This window comes from Odocoileus virginianus, chromosome 20 (assembly GCF_023699985.2).
Source record: "Odocoileus virginianus isolate 20LAN1187 ecotype Illinois chromosome 20, Ovbor_1.2, whole genome shotgun sequence".
In the NCBI taxonomy this organism is placed as follows: Eukaryota; Metazoa; Chordata; class Mammalia; order Artiodactyla; family Cervidae; genus Odocoileus; species Odocoileus virginianus.
Window position 1 is genome coordinate 36,189,372 of NC_069693.1, and position 19,915 is coordinate 36,209,286.

The 19,915-nt window shown below is 40.3% G+C and overlaps 1 protein-coding gene across 2 annotated transcripts in view; it reads left to right on the top strand.

The window, feature by feature from the left end:
• The window catches only part of OGFOD1 (2-oxoglutarate and iron dependent oxygenase domain containing 1), a 32,260-nt gene that overhangs the window by 1,318 nt on the left and 11,027 nt on the right, over nucleotides 1–19,915 (top strand). The window contains exons 2-4 of one of the 2 annotated variants that reach the window (XM_020892753.2): nucleotides 1,766–1,911; nucleotides 5,314–5,360; nucleotides 7,950–8,050. In XM_020892753.2, coding sequence (XP_020748412.2) covers nucleotides 1,766–1,911; nucleotides 5,314–5,360; nucleotides 7,950–8,050 — 294 coding nt within the window. Of the gene's footprint in view, nucleotides 1–1,765; nucleotides 1,912–5,313; nucleotides 5,361–7,949; nucleotides 8,051–19,915 lie in introns of those variants that run through there. The other variant, XM_070451287.1, reaches the window with a different exon arrangement.

A 19,915-nucleotide genomic window follows, 5' to 3' on the forward strand; every position in this document is an offset into this window, starting at 1 on the left:
CTCCCATAAGGGTGGTGTCATCTCCGTATCTGAGATTATTGATATTTCTCCTGGCAATGTTGATTCCAGCTTGTGCTTCTTCCAACCCGGCATTTGGCATGATGTAGTCTACATATAAGTTAAATAAGTTGGGTGACAATATACAGCCTTGACGTACTCCTTTCCCGATTTGGAATCGGTCTGTTGTTCCGTGTCCAGTTCTAACTGTTGCTTCTTGACCTGCATACAGATTTCTCAGGAGACAGGGAAGGTACCCTGATATTCCCATCTCTTTAAGAATTTTCCACAGTTTGTTGTGATTCACACTGTCAAAGGCTTTGGCATAGTCAATAAAGCAGAAGTAGATGTTTTTCTGGAACACTCTTGCTTTTTCAATGATCCAGCGGATGTTGGCAATTTAATCTCTGGTTCCTCTGCCTTTTCTAAAACCAGCTTGAACATCTGGAAGTTCACAGTTCACATATTGTTGAAGCCTGAAGGTGATGCTTGTTTGTCCTGTGATGGCATAGCCAGAACATTTGTTGAGAGCTGCCTGGTAGTAGGCACATGGGCTTGCTCAGTTTTGCCAGCCTATAGTTCAACAGCATGACCCATGCTGTTCATAACATGGTTTGAACAGAGGAAGGAACCTGCCTCAAATTATTTCATCCTCAGCTTCAAATATCACCTTGTAAGATAAGGACTCTGCTTAATGCATCATACTTTCGCTTCTAAAGTTTGTCAGGTTTTTTGTTTCATTGGTTAAGTGCTTTAAGGAGCTGAGTCTTGGGTGTTCCGAATGCACATATAAAGTGATGGCTTCATGTTTAAGCTCTGTGCACCAAGCACTTTGTAGTTTCCTTCTGTGTGGGATAGAGATAGTGATGCGGTCTACCTTAAAACTGTTGAAAAGACTAAACAAGATAACACCTGTAAGCTTTACAGTATGAAGCTCTACTGTGCCTGGCACCTGGTGCGTGGTGGCGGCGGTGAGTTTTATTAGAGGGGTACATAATCTCTCCCAGCAGCCTTAGTGGGTAAAACGTTGAGATAAAACTCAAGGAGTTAGAGGAGGTTATAAAGTGAAAAGTGAAAGTGAAGTCTCTCAGTTGTGTCCGACTCTTTGCAACCCCATGGACTGTAGCCTACCAAGTTCCTCCGTCCATGGGATTTTTCCAGGCAAGAGTGGGTTGCCATTTCCTTCTCCAGGAGATCTTCCCAACCCAGGGATTGAACCTGGGTCTCCCACATTGTAGGCAGACACTTTACTGTCTGAGCCAGCAGGGAAGTCCCAGAGGAGGTTATACCTGACCCTATTTAAAAAAAATATATATATATATATATATTATATATATAGTGACTTCCTCTAGCAATACCTTAGGGAAAGAAAAAGGATTGAAAAAAATTGCAAGCCAGTATTGCTATTCTTTTTTTAATTTGCTACTTTGATTTGAAGTTTAGGGGGAAATGAATTAAGACTAAAATGCATTCAGCTGAGTAAGTAATCAGTGAACTATAAAACTCTCGAAAAGAGCAGGAGTCTTAATTTAGTGATATCACCTATTCATCTTAAGGCCTAACATTGTTAAGCACAATACCTTTGAAAAGTAGTATTGAGTGGGAAGAGAAAAGAAAAAGAACTTACAGTTCTTCCTCCAAATCTTTGACTTTAGGTACTAAGTTTCTGAAAATTCATCACCATCCCTTTTGTATTCTCTCTGCTGTGCTATTCATGAGTCAAAAATACAAGAAGGAAAAGTCACAGATAACACTTTCTTCCCAACAGAAGCGATTGTCATGGATATGGACCCCTTTCTTCACTGTGTGATCCCAAACTTCATCCAAAGCCAAAACTTCTTGGAAGGACTTCAGAAGGAACTTTTGAACTTGGACTTCCATGAAAAGTATAACGATTTATATAAGTTCCAGCAGGTATTTATGCCCCTTTCACATTAGCTTTTCCACTTCAGAAAGTCGTTTTCTATAAAAATCATTCAATACCTTATTGACTTGAGGTTTTAGTTTGGGTTTGCCACTGGGGGTCTTGGTCTTGACATTGTTAAAAACATTCATTTATTTAACATAACCTGAGCACTATGTGTTAGGTGTTAATTATTATGGGGGAGTCTTTGCCAGTTCCTGCCCTGAAAGCCTTTAAAATTTAAAATTATAGAGGTGGTAGTGATGGTGAAAGATAGTCAAGAAGTACAGTAAGCTGATAAGTACATTTTGGGGAGTGATATAATAAAGAGAGTAGTACATTGGAAGATAGTGCGTTAGTTGCTCAGTCATATCTGACTCTTTTGGGACCCCATAGACTGTAGCCTGCCAGGCTCCTCTGTTCATGGCATTTCCCAGGCAAAAATACTGGAGTGGGTTGCCATTCCCTTCTCCAGGAGATCTTCCTGACTCAGGGATTGAACCCGGGTCTACTGCATTGCAGACAGATTCTTTACTGTCTGAGCCACTAACCAATTAAATTTCTGAGTTTGTGTCTTATGTTTAGGTGGATTTATGTATTGCCATATGTCTTGCAGAGAGTTAGATCTAGTCTTTTTAAATTGGTGGACAGTTGAATTTGACAGAAGACTATCTCAAAATCAAGGCTTGTTTTCCTGCTGTTAGAAGCCAGGCCCATGCTAGGTTTAAAAATATACAGGTCATTGGTTTGCCCAGTTTGGGGAGGTATTTTTCATTGCGTGGTGTACATCACTCTTGGAGATCTTTATAAAACCTTAAAGACAGCCCTTAAAATCACAAAAAAATGAGGATGAAGAACTATCTTGTTTTCTTTCCGTTTTCCCTTTTATTTCTTCTTATCTAGGGTAAAAGTAACAAATTCCTCTGTCTTATGTTTAGTCTTTTGCACTCCAGCTGGTTGTGTCCCCCAGTCTGTCTATCTTTGGGCCTTTTATATGTATGATTTAATCTGGTTAAATATACGAATGATGTTCTCTTCTTAATTCTGGAAATCTAATGAAAAATAGCTTTTATCCATAGTGAAGTTGTATAAGTTAATAAAAATCATAGTCTTCTATCTTTGTAATTATATCAGCTTTGATAACACTAGGCCTCTTTTGTTGATTTGGAGCTATATGCATATCTGATTACTGAAATTGAGAAGCCAAACTGGTTTTTACTTAATGCAGTTCAGTAGATGAAAATTCTTCTGTGAAGTCCATGAGAGGCAAAATAGTAAAAATGGCCCTAAGGTAATGAGGGAGAAAGAAGCCATTACTTTAGATCCCCACAGTGCTTAATGGAACTTCTGTGAATAATTTTTCACTATGCTCACTGTGGGACTTCTTTACCTGAAGACAGTAAATATAAACCTGCTTTCCATCTCCTGTCCCATCAAACTTCACTTATAGCCCGTTTTGTTTGCTTGTGCTATGAATTGACTCGATAATTGGGTCTATAACAACTTCCAGTTCTCCTAACCAAGTTAGTCATTAGGAGTAGCCTGATTTTTTTGGTTGTTTTTCACTTTACATTCAGGATACTTTACGTTCACTCTCATTTTCCTTCTACCTCACTGGCAAGTCTTTCTTAGTTCCCTTCAGCAGGTCTTCCTTTGGTACTTGGCTTCTTAATGACAGAGTACTCTAGGACTTTTGCCTTGGAGACTTCAGGAAGTCTCATGGCTTTGCCTCCACTTTTGGATATCTGTTAAGTGTTTCACACTTGCAAAAACTACACTCCTTGTCCTCTCGCCTTTAATCTGCGCCAGCTACAATTTCCCCCCATCTCAGTTCATGAGAGTCAACCTTTCCAGTGACCGAAGCCAGAAACCTTGAGGTCACCCTTCATTCGTCGCTCATACCTCTTCTCCAGTCCATTGGAAAATTCTGTTGGATCTACTGTCAGAATATATTCAAAAAACACACTTTTCATTTCCACTGCTAACAGCTGTCACCTGACCCAAGCCTTTTCTCTCACCAGGATTATCCTGTTGGTGGATTAACTACTCTCCTAGCTTCTATCCTTGGCCCACCTACAGCCATTGTGTTTGTTTAAAATGTTAATGGAAAATAAATAAATAAATAAAATGTTAATGGACCCAAGAAAATTGAAATCATTTGCTCACATAAAAATTTGTACTCAGATTTCAAAGCAGCATTGTTTATAATAGCCAAAAAGTAGAAACACCCAGTGTCCATCAACTGATGATGAATGAATAGATCAAAGTGGTATGTCTATACAATGGAATATTATTCAGCCAGGAAAAGGAATGAAGTATTAAATACTGCTGCATCATGGGTAAACTTTGAAAACAAACTGAGTGAAAGAAGCTAGACACAGAAGGCCACATATAGTGTGATTCCATTTATAGGTAATAACCAGCAAAATGTAGAGAGTACATTAGTGGTTGCCAGGAGCTAGGGGGTGGGGTTGGGGAATGACTGCCTAATATGTAAAGGGTTTCTTTTTGGTGTGATGAAGATATTCTAGAATTAGATAGTGGGAGTAGGAAATGGCAACCCATTCCAGTTTTCTTGCCTAGAGAATTCCATGGACAGAGGAGCCTGGCAGGCTACAGTCCGTGGGGTCGCAAAGAGTCGGATACAACTGAGCATGCATCTGTGATAGTTGCACGTGTGAAAATACTAAAAGTCCCCTGAATTACACTCTTGGAGATGTTAAAATAGTAAATTTTATGTTAAGTGATTTTCATCTCAGTTCTAAAAAGTTTTCCTCAGACTCTCCTTAAGCTTCTCATTTCTCTGAGCAAAAACCAGAGTGGTTATACGTCTCCCATTACACCTTTGGCCCCACCTCCTGCTGCTTCCCTCCAACTCGCTAAGCCACATCCTATGATTTCTTCAACAGGCCAGGCATTCTTCCCACTCAGGACATTGAATCTGCTTTGCTGAGATCTTCCCTGGGTACACCTCCCAGCTTCCTTTAAGCCTGTGCCGCACGTGCATGAAGTCTAACCTGGCCACCAAATTTGTAATTGCAAGCCCTTCCCTGCTCTCAGCGCTCCTGGTCCCTCATACTCTGCTTTATTTTCCCTTGACATTTCTCTCCTTTTTTATTCTAATAATCAACTTTTAATGTTTACTGTCTTTCCCCCACAAGAATATATAAGCTCCACTGTAATACCTTTGTAAGTATTTATTGAGTGAATAAGGCACAGAGAGGCTAAGCAACGTGCCCAAGTCCCAGAGCTGCCAAATGGAGGGGGCCATGTGTCAACCCCAGGCAATTTGGCTTCAGAGTCCGGGCTCTCAGTGACAGTGCCGGGCTGCCAGTATGCTCCCTCCCCGAACTGCCCTGCTCTGAGTGTCTGATTTATGAAGGAAATCCTGTTTTTGTTTTTTCACGGTCAAGTCTGATGATCTGAAGAAGAGAAGAGAGCCCCACATCTGTGCTTTAAGGTAAAGGAGTACTCATACTTGTTGGGGGCCTAATATGTGCCAGACAAAGGAGTAAGTGCTTTAAATGTCACATCATGCCATCTTTATTGGCATTATTGTCCCCTTTTGTAGAGGAGGAAACAGAAAGTAGTAATTTCTTCAAAGTCATCTAGGGGAAAATGGAGCTGAGATACAGATCCATGTCTGATTCCATGGCCAAAGTTTTCAGTGATAAAATGACTGTGTTAGTAACCAGGAAAACAAATTAACACTGGCGGTACCGTCTTTCACATTGTCAGGTTGACATATATTTAAAACAAAAGCTCCAGTGTTGGCAGAAGTGTAGATATACAATGCTGCAATTTTTCTTAGAAGATGGTTTTGAAAAATGTATCAAAACCCTTAAAATTATGCTTTCTTTTTGTACTATAATTCCACATACAAGAATTTGTCCTGTGAAAATAAGGATGTGCTCAAAGATTCCATATGAGATTGTTTATTATAATAGTGAATAATTACATACAAATTAAATGGCCACCCATCAAGAGTTATACAGATAATGGTACAGAACAGAGTGGAAAACTATACCATTAAATGAGCAAGCTCCATGAGTTGCTGGTGGACAGGGAACCCTGGTGTGCTGCAATCCATGGGGTCTCAAAGAGTCAGACACAACTAAGTGACTGAACTGAACTAATACCATTAAATACTCAATACATGAGTATGGTAGTTGTTTCATCAGTTCCAAGACACTTTTTTTTTTTTAACATTTTAATCTTTCTGAGACTCAGTATCTCACACAATTAATGTTTTGTCCCAGTTTAATTTGCAGTGTTTTTTGAAGTGATTTATAAAATATGATACTTACTGCTGGCAAAGGCATAGGCTAGAAAAATATAAAGAGAAAAGTTAAAAATAGCACACATGGTGTGATCTCATTTTAAAAAAAAGAAATGTTTATTTGTATACCTATCTATGTGTATACAAAGAAAAAGACTTGTAGGAATGGTATGTTTACATCTGGCTAATAGGACTATAGGTTTTTTTAAGTTTCTTTTTACTTTTTATAGGATTTTTTCCCCTAGTTTTGCTACAGTAGACACATGTTACTTCGTAAAAGCTGTTTATTTTTCGTCTATACAAGTTATTTTTTTCTCATTCTATTTCCCTCCCCCCACCCCCGTGATATTTCCGTAAGTGGCAGTCTGCACAGATTATTTCTTTCTAAAACCTGAAGTATTTGTTAACTGTACTCATAACAGTTCACAGTTATTTAGACCTTTTTTCTCCGATGACCATGCTTCCAGGGCATTGTCTCATTTCCTCTGGGATTGAGTTACATTCTATACCTAAACGGTAACAGGCAGATTGTTACAGGTGTGAGAGATGGAATTCCTTGTCTTTACAGAAAGGTGACCTTTTTATTTCCCCATTAGGTTCTGTTATTTCTCTCATGAATACTGTTAACAAATGAGAATGATGGCAGAAAATAACCCTATATTTGTGACACCTTCGTGGGATGACCAGAGGAAGAGCTTTCTATGGAATAAATTTGTGGCAATTGATGTTACCAGTAAAAGAGGGATGGAAAGCTTTGATAATATCAGTTGCATAAACGTTTAAGACTCAAGACTTTGACCACCCACTTTACCTGAAGCCTGGTTTACAGTTTGCTTTGCTGGTCTATTCTAATTTGCAACTCTGCCTGTAAAAGTTACATGGCTTTTATGGTTAGACTAACAAATACAATATATTCTGGAACATTCTGGATTGGGTAGTACACAGTATAAAAAGATATTTGGTAATAAAATTTCAGGGGATCAGCCTGGAGACTTGATCTTTAGTTATTAATAGCACAGTTGCATTTTATGGGGATTTCAGTTATGTACTTTTGGATTAAGATGATTGAAACAGTATTGTCTCTTCATGTGCAAAATTTGAACTAGCATAAACCCTTTAAAAATATTTTAAAAAATATTTTCCCCAATTTTATGGAGATAAAATTGACATAAAAATGGTGATCCATCCAAGTTAACCTAATTTCAGAGTTGAGTGAGTCTTAAATTGTGTTAGAGTTCTATTCAGAGCCACTTTAGCTGTAAATGGAAATGTTCAACCATCTTTTCTTTGGTATTATCTTAGTATCAGAGCTTCTATGAAAAAAGTTTATTGATTATTACACAATTAGCATAGTAGTCACCATTACTGCAGCTTAAAGTTTTTAATCCTGAACAGTGCTACCCACCCAAGTGTTCATTAAATAATAGAGCTAGTATTAGTGCTGAAAAGCATGTCTAGAAGTCAGTAACTCTGGACTAGAACATTGGTATTCTGCTGTCAAAGGCCAGACCGCTATCGTGATAGGGCAGTACTATAAATTTAAGATGAAGAAAATAAGCTGAAACAGTAGAGCAAAATATATTACAGTAGAAAGGTTTGCATTTATTTCTCTGGGAATACTAGTCTTAAACTTGGCAAGTTTAAATTAAGGAACATTCTCAAGAATGGATCTTCATTTAACTAAAACCTGCAGGAAAAAATAGTTGTGGCATAGATCCAAATGGAGCCCCCATCATGGTATAACAAGTTATCTTTTGTTTACATTCATAGGAAAATTCTGTTTGAACATTTCCGGTCTTGGATTTCAGACATTTCCAAGATTGACCTGGAGTCAACCATTGACATGTCCTGTGCTAAATATGAATTCTCAGGTAAGAGAGATAAAACTTTGTTGTCGCTGAGATTTAAAGGCTTTAACTAAACTATATGAGAAGACAGTGTGAGTGTTGCAAACTCCTAGACTATGTATCCCTGCATAGTGTTAGGATCTTCTTAGTGAGGATGATCTGACCCAGCTCAGATAGAGAAATGTCAATCTTATTGGAAGGTATAAGGCAGGGTTCTCTTTGGGAGTGTGATGAAAGCTATGACCATGTTGTAACCAAGCAAGGTTAGCGTTCCCACTTCACACAAAGCCAGACATTTTCTTTCTTTCTTTTTGGTGGTGCTGGGTCTTTATTGCTGTGCCTGGCCTTTCTCTCATTGCTGTAAGTGGGGGCCGCTGTCTAGTTTTAATGTATGGGCTTCTCATTTTGGTGCCTTCTCTTGTTGCAGCACCTGGGCCCTAGAGCATGAGGGCTTAGTTGCTCCATGGCTTGTGGGATCTTCCTGGACCAGGGATTGAACCCATGTCCCCTGCATTGGCAGGTGGATTCTTAACCCCACTGGACCACCAGGGAAGTCCCATAAAGCCAAACTCTTGACAGTGGCCTTTGCGGCAAAATAAGGATGCCAAGCAAGGAGAATGGGCAACTCACACTCAAAAAAAAAAAAAATATGAACTTCCCAGTAGCTTTCAGGGAAGGGTTTTTAAAGACAAGGCAGAGGGTTTTCAGATGCATGATAGCTCGTGGACCTTCTGATTGGTTGGTGGTGAGGTAGCAGTGATACGTCAGGAATCTCAGTCATCGACATTCTGGTTCCAACCAGTCTGGGGTCTCCATGTTGCTTGTGGTCAGCCTGACATTGCCATCCTCCACTTGGGTGGTGAGGGGGCTGTCTTTTCTGGAGAATAGCTCAGAAATGTGCATCAGATTCTTACCTCCGTCCCTTCAGGAGGAATTAGGAGTCCTGTGACTGCTGTGTCCTAATCATTAACTGCTTGAGCCTGCTCTTTGGAACCTGGGGAGGCCTAGGAGACAAGCCTTTTTTTTTTTCCATAAGCAAGAAATGGAGGACACAGAAGGGCTTTGTGTCCAGGAAGGCCCTGCAGGGTCCTGCTCAGTTTCAGTATTTTCAGAAAATTGCTAATAATGCATATACACATAAGCTTTGCATATGGCATCAGGAAATTCAAAGGTAATATTGTAAACTCACTCTTAGACTTCTTAGGAAACAAGTGTCTCTCTCAATGCCTTTTTTTTTCTTCTGAAGGTATTAAGTGAATATATTCTTCTTCATTTTTTTTTTTTAAATTTCTCTTGGAGTATAGGTCATTTACAATATTGTGTTACTTTCAGCTATACAGCAAAGTGTATTACTTATACATACACATATATCCACTCTGTTTTTTAGGTTCTTTTCTCATATAGGCCGTTACAGAGTATTGAGTAGAGTTCCCGGTTCTTTATAGTAGACCTTTTATTAGTTATCTGTTCTATATATATAGTGTGTATATGTCAGTCCCAATCACCCAGTTTATCCCTCTCTGAATATATTCTTAAGGAGAAAAAGTCAAACAATATAGAAGAGCATGTAATCCACAATAGTACCCCCCTCACTTTCTCCTTGTCCTCCTTTCTCTTCAGATGTGTCCATTGTCACCAGTTTGGGATGCATCCTTCCTGCTCCCTTTCTGAGCATATAAATGTCCTTTTGAAAGCATGTTTGGTTTTCAGCTGAAAGGATAAGCGTTTTCAGTTGTTTTGTTTTTACCGAATAAAATTTTGATTTGGGTTTACTCTCATACATTGTCCTGGGGAAGTACAAATTGGTAACCACATTTTGAGGGTAACTTACACACATAGTCATGTCACATCCCTTTTTTTAAAAAAATTCTTTATCTGGCTGTGCTAGGTCTTAGTACAGTAGTGGCATGCAGGATCTAGTTCTCTGACCGGGGATCAAAGCTGGTCCCCCTGCATTGGGAGTATGGAGTCTTAGCTGCTGGACCAGCAGGGAAGTTTCCCACATACCCCTTTTTTGAGGAGTGGGGTCGTAATTTGAAGTAGTTTGAAACAGCTAAGTGGTGAGAATAATACAAATGAATTTTTTCTATTTTACTTAAAAATAGGTTGCCTTTAGGATGCTCTGTGACCCCTGAATACTTCAGTAACTCCTGCAGCAAGGACCTCCTACGTGATAGTAATGAACCATCAGAATCAGGAACTAGGTTTGATATGTTACTCCCATCTAATCTGCAGGCTCCATTCAGGTTCTGTGGTTTGGTCCTTTATTAGCAGAAGGATCCTGTCCAGGTTGTGCAGAGCATTTAGTTCTCATGTCGTCTTAGTCTCCTTAAGTCTACAACAGTTCCTCAGTCTTGCCTTGACTTTTATGATCTTGATGCTTCTGACAGTTTACAGATAGTTTATGTTACAAAACTTCCCTCAGTTTGGGTTTGTCTGCTGATTTCTCTCGTGTGCTCTTTACTGCCTCTTACCATGTGGTAGATAGTATGTCATGTTACCAGTGCTTAATTAAGTGATTATTTAGTTAAGGTGGTGACTGACATCAGGTTTTTCCACTGTAAACTTTAAGGTAATAAATATTTTATAGGGAGACACGTTATGTAAATATCCCATTTCTCATTAAAATTTGATTCCCTTGTTTCAGCATCCCCTGATATTTTTTCTTTATATATTTTATTGACGTAGAGTTGACTTACAGTGTTTCAGGTGCACAGCAAGGTGATTGAGTTATAAATACACACACATTATTTTTTAAATCATTTTCCATTATAGGTTATTACAAGATATTTATTGACTGTAGTTCCCTGTGCCATGGGCTTCCCTTGTGGCCCAGCTGGGAAAGAATCTGCCTGCAATGCAGGAGACCTGGGTTCAATCCCTGGGTTGGGAAGATCCCCTGCACAAGGGAAAAGCTATTTAGTCCAGTATTTTGGCCTGGAGAATTCCATGGACTGTACAGTCCATGGGGGTCACAAAGAGTCGGACTTCACTGAGTGACTTTCGCTTCACTTCCCTGTGCTAGATAGAGTAAACCTTTGTTGTTTGTTGCATATCTGTTTTTATTTAATTAGAAATAGAGCATTCTAAGTCAAAAAAGTGGAATCAAAATACACATTTTTTAGTTAGGCAAAAATTCATAAGTTTTTGAATATATATATTATACATATTTATATATATGTATACAAAAGCTTTTCTGCTATGCTTGATAAAAGCTTGAGAAAGAACATCAGAAAAAAAGAGGTGGAGAAACTGGAAGACATAAACTAAATGAAATGGCAGCACTGAATATGAAGTAGAAAAAGTGAAACAAAACTAGATAAAACTGAAAGATCATCATATAGTCCAGTTGTTTTTAAACATAGCTGCTCGTTAGAAATATACCTGGAACTCTGGAGAAAAAAGCAATACCTGGTCATTTGTATTTTTCAAAAAATTCCAAGATAATTCTGACATACATCTGGATTTTAAAAAGTGATTATAGGTTTTTCTATTAAATCGTAGTTTTGGTGGTACAGAGTTCTACTATTTTTCTGTTGATCGATCATGATACAGTGGTATTAAGTGAGTAATAGTTACATAATCACAATAGTAAAAGATGCTTTTCAGTTTTCACAATCAGTAGCCAGATAAAAAAATGAAAGATAATTACAATTGCAAGCCATAATGGGAACATGATTAACCTAACAATATAAAATAATTACATACAGTTTGTGGGGTCAGGCAGAGTGATGTGGTAAGTGGAAGTGCATACATGCATGTGTTTTCATCCTCCCAGCCAGTCTTTGTTTTTTGATTGGTGCATTTGATCCTGTTACCATTTTCTTAATTGTTTTGGGTTTATTTTCTGTAGGTCTTTTCCTTCTTTTGTGTTTCCTGCCTAGAGAAGTTCATTTAGCATTTGTCGTAAAGCTGGTTTGGTGGTGCTGAATTCTCTTAACTTTTGCCTGTCTGGAAAGCTGTTGATTTCTCCATCAGATCTGAAGGAGAGTCTTGCTGGGCAGAGTATTCTTGGTTGTAGGTTCTTCCCTTTCATCACTTTAAATACATCATGCCATTCCCTTCTGGTTTGTAGCGTTTCTGTTGAAAATCAGCTGATAGCCTGATGGAAGTTCCCTTGTATGTTATTTGTTGTTTTTCTCATGTTACTTTTAACATTTTATCTCTGTCTTTAAGTTTTGTCAGTTTGATCACTGTGTCTCCGTGTGTTCCTCCTTGAGTTTATCCTGCCTGGGACTCCGTGCTTCCTGGACTTGGTTGACTGTTTCCTTTCTGACATTAGGGAAGTTTTCAGCTATTATTACCTCTTCAGATATTTTCTCAGGTCCTTTCTCTCTCTCTTTTCCTTCTGGGACCTCTGTAATTCGAATGTTGGTGCATTTAATGCTGTCCCAGAGGTCTCTTAGGTTGTCTTCATTTCTTTTCATTCTTTTTTCTATATTCTCTGTGGCAGTGATTTCCACCATTCTGTCCTCCAGGTCATTTATCCATTCTTTTGCCTCAGTTATTAGGCTGTTGATTCCTTCTAGTGTATTATTCATCTCTGTTTGTTTGTTCTTTATTTCTTCTAGGTCTTTGGCAGACATTTCTTGCATCTTCTCCATTGTTTTCCTGAGATCCTAGACCATCTTCACTGTCATTCTGAATTCCTTTTCTGGAAGGTTGCATATCTCCATTTCACTTAGTTGTTTTTATCGGGTTTTATCTTCTCCCTTCATCTGGGACATAACTTTTTGCTTTTTCGTCATATTAAAAAGCAGAGACATTACTTTGCCAACAAAGGTCCATCTAGTCAAGGCTGTGGTTTTTCTAGTGGTCACGTATGGATGTGAGAGTTGGACTGTGAAGAAAGGTGAGCGCCAAAGAACTGATGCTTTTTAACTGTGGTGTTGGAGAAGACCCTTGAGAGTCCCTTGGACTACAAGGAGATCCAGCCAGTCCATCCTAAAGGAGATCAGTCCTGGGTGTTCATTGGAAGGACTGATGCTGAAGCTGAAACTCCAATACTTTGGCCACCTCATGCGAAGAGTTGACTCATTGGGAAAGACCCTGATGCTGGGAGGGATTGGGGGCAGGAGGAGAAGGGGACGACAGAGGATGAGATGGCTGGATGGCATCACCGACTCGATGGGCATGGGTTTGAGTAAACTCCGAGAGTTGATGATGGACAGGGAGGCCTGGCCTGCTGTGATTCATGGGGTCTCAAAGAGTCAGATATGACTGAGCAACTGAACTGAATGTGGTTTTTGTTCTAGCTGTGGGATTATGGTTCTTGCTTCATTCTGTCTGCCCTCTGATGGAGGAAGCTAAGAGGCTTGTGTAAGCCTCTTGATGGGAGGGACTGGCCATGGGAAAAACTGGGTCTTCCTCTGGTGGGCAAGGCCTTGCTCAGTAAAGCTGATGGGTGGAGTTGTGCTCCCTCTCTGTTGTTTGGCCTGAGGCAACGCTGCCCTGGGGTCTGCAGGCTCTGTGGTAGGGCTAACGGTGACCTCCAGGAGGGCTCATGCCAGGGGGCCCTTCCCAGACTGCTGTAGCCAGTGCCTTCATTCCAGGTGAGCCCCTGGCAACCTACGTCTCCACAGGAGGCCCTTCAACACTAGCAGGTAGTTTTGGTTTAGTCTCCTGTGGGGTCCCTGCTCCTTTTCTCTGGGTCTTGGTGTGTGCACAGTTTTGTTTAAGACTGGAGTCTGTTTCCCCCAGTCCTGTGGAAATACTATAATTAAATCCCACTGACCTTCAAGGTCAGATTCCCTAGGGATTCCCAGTCGCTTTGTCAGATCTCCAGGCTGGAAAGCCTGACATGGGTTTCCGAAGCTTCACCACAGTGAGAGAACTTCTTTAGTATTATTGTTCTCCAGTTTGTGGGTCACCTATCCTCTGGGTATGGGATTTGATTTTACTGTGACTGCGCCCCTCCTACCATATTGTTGTGGCTTCTTCTTTTGACGTGGGGTATTGTTTTTTGGTGGGTCCAGCTTCCTCCTGTCAGTGGTGGTTCAACAGCTAGTTGCAATTTTGGTGCTCTCGCAGGAGGGGATGAGCACATGTCCTCTACTCCGCCATCTTGAACGGGAAGCCCAATATTTCTTCTTATTACATTGCTACTATGCAGGTTGCCAGATGGTGGGTTTTTTTAATAAAATAATTTATTCTCTATTATTAGTTGTTATTCTTTTGTAAAGAAAACATTGCCATCTCCCCAACTATTTACTCATTTTTAAAAAAACATTTATTTGGCTGCGTCTGGTCTTAGTGGAATCTTTTGTTGCAGCTCTTGGGCGCAGGAGTTTCAGTGCGTGGAGCCCACAGCATGTGGGATCCTCATTCCCTGACCAAGAGTTGAACCAACATCCCCTGCATTGTAAGATGGATTCTTAACCACTCGGCCACCAGGGAAGTCCTACCCATTTATTTATGTCAGTGTGAATTTAAGAGTTACTGTTTATGTAATTGTTCCTGTCTTTATGTTGATGCCCATATTGTCCTTGATTTGATCAAGGGGAGCCCCTTTAAGCTGACCTTTGTGTCCTTTTAATGTGTCTTCATGTCACTCAACCAAACTCAGGTTGCTTGCAGTGCACAGCAAAGCCAATCTGCTGGCTCTGGGTCGTGGTGAGGAAAAGTACAGCATTTATTCCAGGGCACCAGACCAGGGCACAGGGCGCTTGTCCACAAAACGTCCAAGCTCCCCGATCGAGTTTCGTGGAGGGTTTTTAAAGGCAAGGTGAGTGAGAGGGTCGCAGGGTGTCTCATCAGCTTGTGCACAGTTCTCTGATTGGTGCGAGGTGAAGAAACAAGATGAGGTCACAGGTTGGCATCATCTGTCTTCAGGTTCCAGCTGGTCTGCGGGCTACATGCTCATGGTTAGCTTTTCTCATCTGGTTGGGGGTTGGGGGGTTGTCTGTATAAAACAGTTTAGGAATGTGTGTCAGACTACACTTTACCTTTGAAACAGAGCTGGGAGTCCTTGTGACTGATTTAAGTTACGGCTACTCTCCTGTCTGCCTGCCCTCTTTGTTTCTGTGTTCTTTATTTCTCAGTCATTAGCTGCTGGGGCCCCCTGTTCGCTTCACATGGGGAGCGTAGGAGGTCACAGTTTATTTCCAGAGCCCCTTTCCCCAATCAGCAATAAGCATGGGACACCAAGAGGTGGGTTGCCGGGAAGGCCACTTTGTGGGCTTGCTCAGTTTCACACATCATCCTTATCATATCTTACTTTCTAGCAAAACAAGATTTTCCAAGCTTATCTTACTTTTTCTGTGCTCTAGATCCGGAGCTGGCTGTTTTTCCAAAGAACCCGGGTTCTTTCATATATATAATTTATATATATGTATATAAAATGCATGTGTATATTTACATATATATACATGAATGAATGATATTGAATTCACAATGATTCCTCCAGTTTCATTTCCACACCATAAGGTTCATTCTGTATTTCTTTTTCCGAATTTGTGAATCTGTTCTTCAACTTTGAGAAATCTGTTTCCCATTAATTTCAATATGCTTCTTTATTAAAATAGTCCCTCCATGTGGAAGGATCTCACTTCACCCATAGCACCCACTCCCATCACCCCCCTTGCATGGATACCTGCCTTGTTCAGTCATACCTAATGGCTTTTAGAAGTTTAGCTCAAGAAATGGTACTATATAACTCAGGGAACCCTACGCAGTGCTCGGTGGTGTCTTAAATGGTAAGGAAATTAAGAAGGAGGTACATGTATATATATATAGCTGATTCACTTCGCTGTACAGCAGAAATGAACACAACATTGTAAAACATCTATATCGTTGTTGTCATTGTTCAGTTGCTAAGTCGGAACAAAGTGTCCAGCTCTTTGCGACCCCAAGGACTGCAGCATGCCAGGCTTCCCTGTCCTTCACTCTCTCGGAGTTTGGTCAAACTCATGCCCGTTGAGTCGGTGATGCCATCCAACCATCTCATCCTCTGCCGCGCTCCTCTCCTTTTGCCTTCAATCTTTCCCAGCATCAGGGTCTTTTCCAGTGAGTCGGCTCTCTGCATCAGGTGGCAAAAGTACGGGAGCTTCAGCATCAGTCCTTCCAGGGAATGTTCAGGGTTGATTTCCTTTAGGATTGACTGGTTTGATCTCTGCTGTCCAAGGGACTCTCGAGTCTTCTCCAGCACCACATTTCAAAAGCATCAATTCTTCAGCGCTCAACCTTCTTTATGGTCCAAATCTCACATCCATACATGACTACAGGAAAAACCATAGCTCTGACTAGATGGACCTTTGTGGTAAAGTGATGTCCCTGCTTTTTCATATGCTTAGTTTAACATAGCTTTTCTTCCAAGGAACAAGTGTCTTTTAATTTTGTGGCTGCAGTCACTGACCGCAGTGATTTTGGACCCTCAGAAAATAAAACCTGTCACTTGTTTCCATTGTTTCCCCATCTATTTGCCATAAAGGGACCAGATGCCATGATCTTAGTTTTTTGAATGTTGAGTTTTAAGCCAGCTTTTTCACTCTCCTCTTTCACCTTCATCAAGAGGCTCTTTAGTTCCTCTTTGCTTTCTTCCATAAGGGTGGTGTCATCTGCATATCTGAAGTTACTGATATTCTCCTAGCAGTCTTGATTCCAGCTTGTGCTTCATCCACCCTGGCATTTCGCATGATATACTCTGCGTATGAGTTAAATAAGCAGGGTGACAATATATAGCCTTGACGTACTCCTTTCCCTATTTGGAAGCAGTCTGTTGTTCCATGTCCGGTTCTAACTGTTGCTTGTTGTCATGCATACAGGTTTTGCAGGAGACAGGGCAGATGGTCTGATATTTCCATCTCTTTCAGAATTTTCTACAGTTTGTTGTGGTCCACACAGTAAAAGGCTTTAGAATAGTCAATGAAGCAGAAGTAGATTTTTTTTTGGAATTCCCTTGCTTTTTCTATGATCCAGTAGGTGGTGGCAGTTTGATCTCTGGTTCCTCTGCCTTTTCTAAATCCAGCTTGTATATCTGATTGGTTCATATACTGCTGAAGCCTAGCTTGAAGGATTTTGAGCATATATTTAAAAATTTTATTTGTTTTTTAATTGAAGGATAATTGCTTTACAAAAATTTGTTTTCTGTCAAACATCAGCATGAATCAGCCATAGGTATACATATGTGCCCTCCCTATTGAACCTCCCTCCCATGTCCCTCCCCATCTCACCCCTCTAGGTTGATACAGAGCCTTGGTTTAAGTTCCCTGAGGCACACAGCAAATTCCCATTGGCTCTCTATTTTACATATGGTACAAGTTTCCATGTTACTCTTGCCATACATCTCACCCTGTCTCCTTCCCTCTCGCCATGTTCATAAGTCTGTTCTCTTTGTCTGTTTATTCATTGCTCCCTTGCAAATAAATTCATCAGTGTCATCTTTCTAGATTTCATATATATTTGTTAGTATGTGATATTTATCTTTCTCTTTCTGACTTACTTCACTATGTATAATAGGGTCTAGGTTCATCCACCTTATTAGAACTGACTTAGATGTGTTCCTTTTTATGGCTGAGTAATATTCCATTGTGTATATGTACCACAACTTCTTTATCCATTCATCTGTTTATGGACATCTAGGTTGCTTCCATGTTCTAGCTATTGTTAATAGTACTGCAGTGAACCTTGGGGTACATGTGTCTCTTTCAGTTTTGGTTTCCTCAGGTTATATGCCTAGGAGTGGGATTGCTGGGTCATATGGTGGTTTTATTCCTAGTTTTTTAAGGAATCTCTATATTGTCTTCCACTGTGGCTGTATCAGTTTATATTCCCACTAGCAGTGCAAAAGGGTTCCCTTTTCTCCACACCCTCTCCAGCATTTATTGTTTGTAGACTTTTTGATGATGGCCATTCTGACAGGTGTGAGGTGATACGTCATTGTAGTTTTGATTTGCATTTCTCTAATGAGCAATGTTGAGTATCCTTTCATGTGTCTGTTAGCCATCTGGGATTTTAAGCATAATCTTGCTGGCATGTTTAATGAGTGCAGTTATATGGTTATCTGAACATTCTTTGGCATTGCCTTTCTTTGGGATTGGAATGAAAACTGACCTTTTCTAGTCCTGTGGCCACTGCTGAGTTTTCCAAATTTACTGGCATATTGAGCACAATGCTTTAACAGCATCATCTTTTAGGATTTGAAATAGCTCAGCTGAAATTCCATCACCTCTACTAGCTTTGTTTGTAGTAATACTTCCTGAGGCCCACGTTACTTCATACTCTAGGGTGACTGGCTCTAGGTGAGTGACCACACCATCAACAGTTATCTGGGTCATTAAGACCATTTTTACACAGTTCTTCTGTATATACTTGCTACCTCTTCTTAGTATCTTCTGCTTCTGTTAGGTCCATACCATTCTGTCCTTTATTGTGCCCATCTTCACATTAAATGTTCCCTTGGTATCTTCAATTTTATTGAAGAAATCTCTATAGTCTTTTCTATTCTATTGCTTTCCTCTACTTCTTTGTATTGTTCACTTAAGAAGGCTTTCTTATCTCTGCTATTCTCTAGATCTCTGCATTCAGTTTGGTATATCTTTGCCTTTCTCCTTTGCCTTTTACTTCTTTTCTCAGTAAGGCCTCCTCAGGCAGCCACTTTGCCATCTTGCACTTCCTTTTTGAGGGGATGGTTTTGGTCACCACCTCTTATACAGTGTTAAGAACCTCTGTCCTTAGTTCTTCAAGCACTCTGTCTACCAGATCTAATCCCTTGAATCTAATTTGTCACTTGCACTGTATAGTCATCAGTTCAGTTCAGTCACTCAGTCGTGTCTGATTCTCTGTGACCCCATGGACTGCAGCACGCCAGGCCTCCTTGTCCATCACCAACTCCCAGAGTTTACTCAAACTCTTGTCCATTGAGTCGGTGATGCCATCCAACCATCTCATCCTCTGTTTTTCCCTTCTCCTCCTGCCTTCAATATTTCCCAGCATCAGGGTCTTTTCAAATGAGTCAGCTCTTCGCATGAGGTGGCCAAAGTATTGGAGTTTCAGCTTCAACATCAGTCCTTCCAATGAACATTCAGGACTGATTTTCTTTAGGATGGACTGGTTGGATCTCCTTGAAGTCCAGAGGAACCAGAGATCAAATTGCCAGTATCGCTGGATCGTTAAAAAAGCAAGAGAGTTCCAGAAAAACATCTATTTCTGCTTTATTGACTATGCCAATGCCTTTGATTGTGTGGATCACAATAAGTTGTGGAAAATTCTGAAAGAAATGGGAATACCAGACCACCTAACCTGCCTCATGAGAAATCTGTATGCAGGTCAAGAAGCAACAGTTAGAACTGGACATGGTACAACAGACTGGTTCCAGATAAGCAAAGGAGTACATTAAGGTTGTATATTGTCACCCTGCTTATTTAACTTATATAGAATACATCATGAGAAACGTTGGGCTGGATGAAGCACAAGCTGGAATCAAGATTTCTGGGAGAAATATCAGTAACTTCAGATATGCAGATGATACCACCCTTATGGAAGAAAGTGAAGAAGAACTAAAGAGCCTCTTGATGAAACTGAAAGAGGAGAGTGAAAAAGTTGGCTTAAAACTCAACATTCAGAAAACTAAGATCATGGCATCTGGTCCCATCACTTCATAGCAAATAGATGGGGAAACAGTGGCAGACTTTATTTTGGGGGACTCCAAAATCACTGCAGATGGTGACTGCAGCCATGAAGTAAAAAGACACTTACTCCTTGAAAGAAAAGTTATGACTAACCTAGAGCAGCATGTTAAAAAGCAGAGACATTACTTTGCCAACAAAGGTCCGTCTAGTCAAGGCTATGGTTTTTCCAGTAGTCATGTATGGATGTGAGAGTTGTATAATCATGAGGGATTTGATTTTGGTCATATCTGAATGGTCTAGTGATTTTCCCTACTTTCTTCAA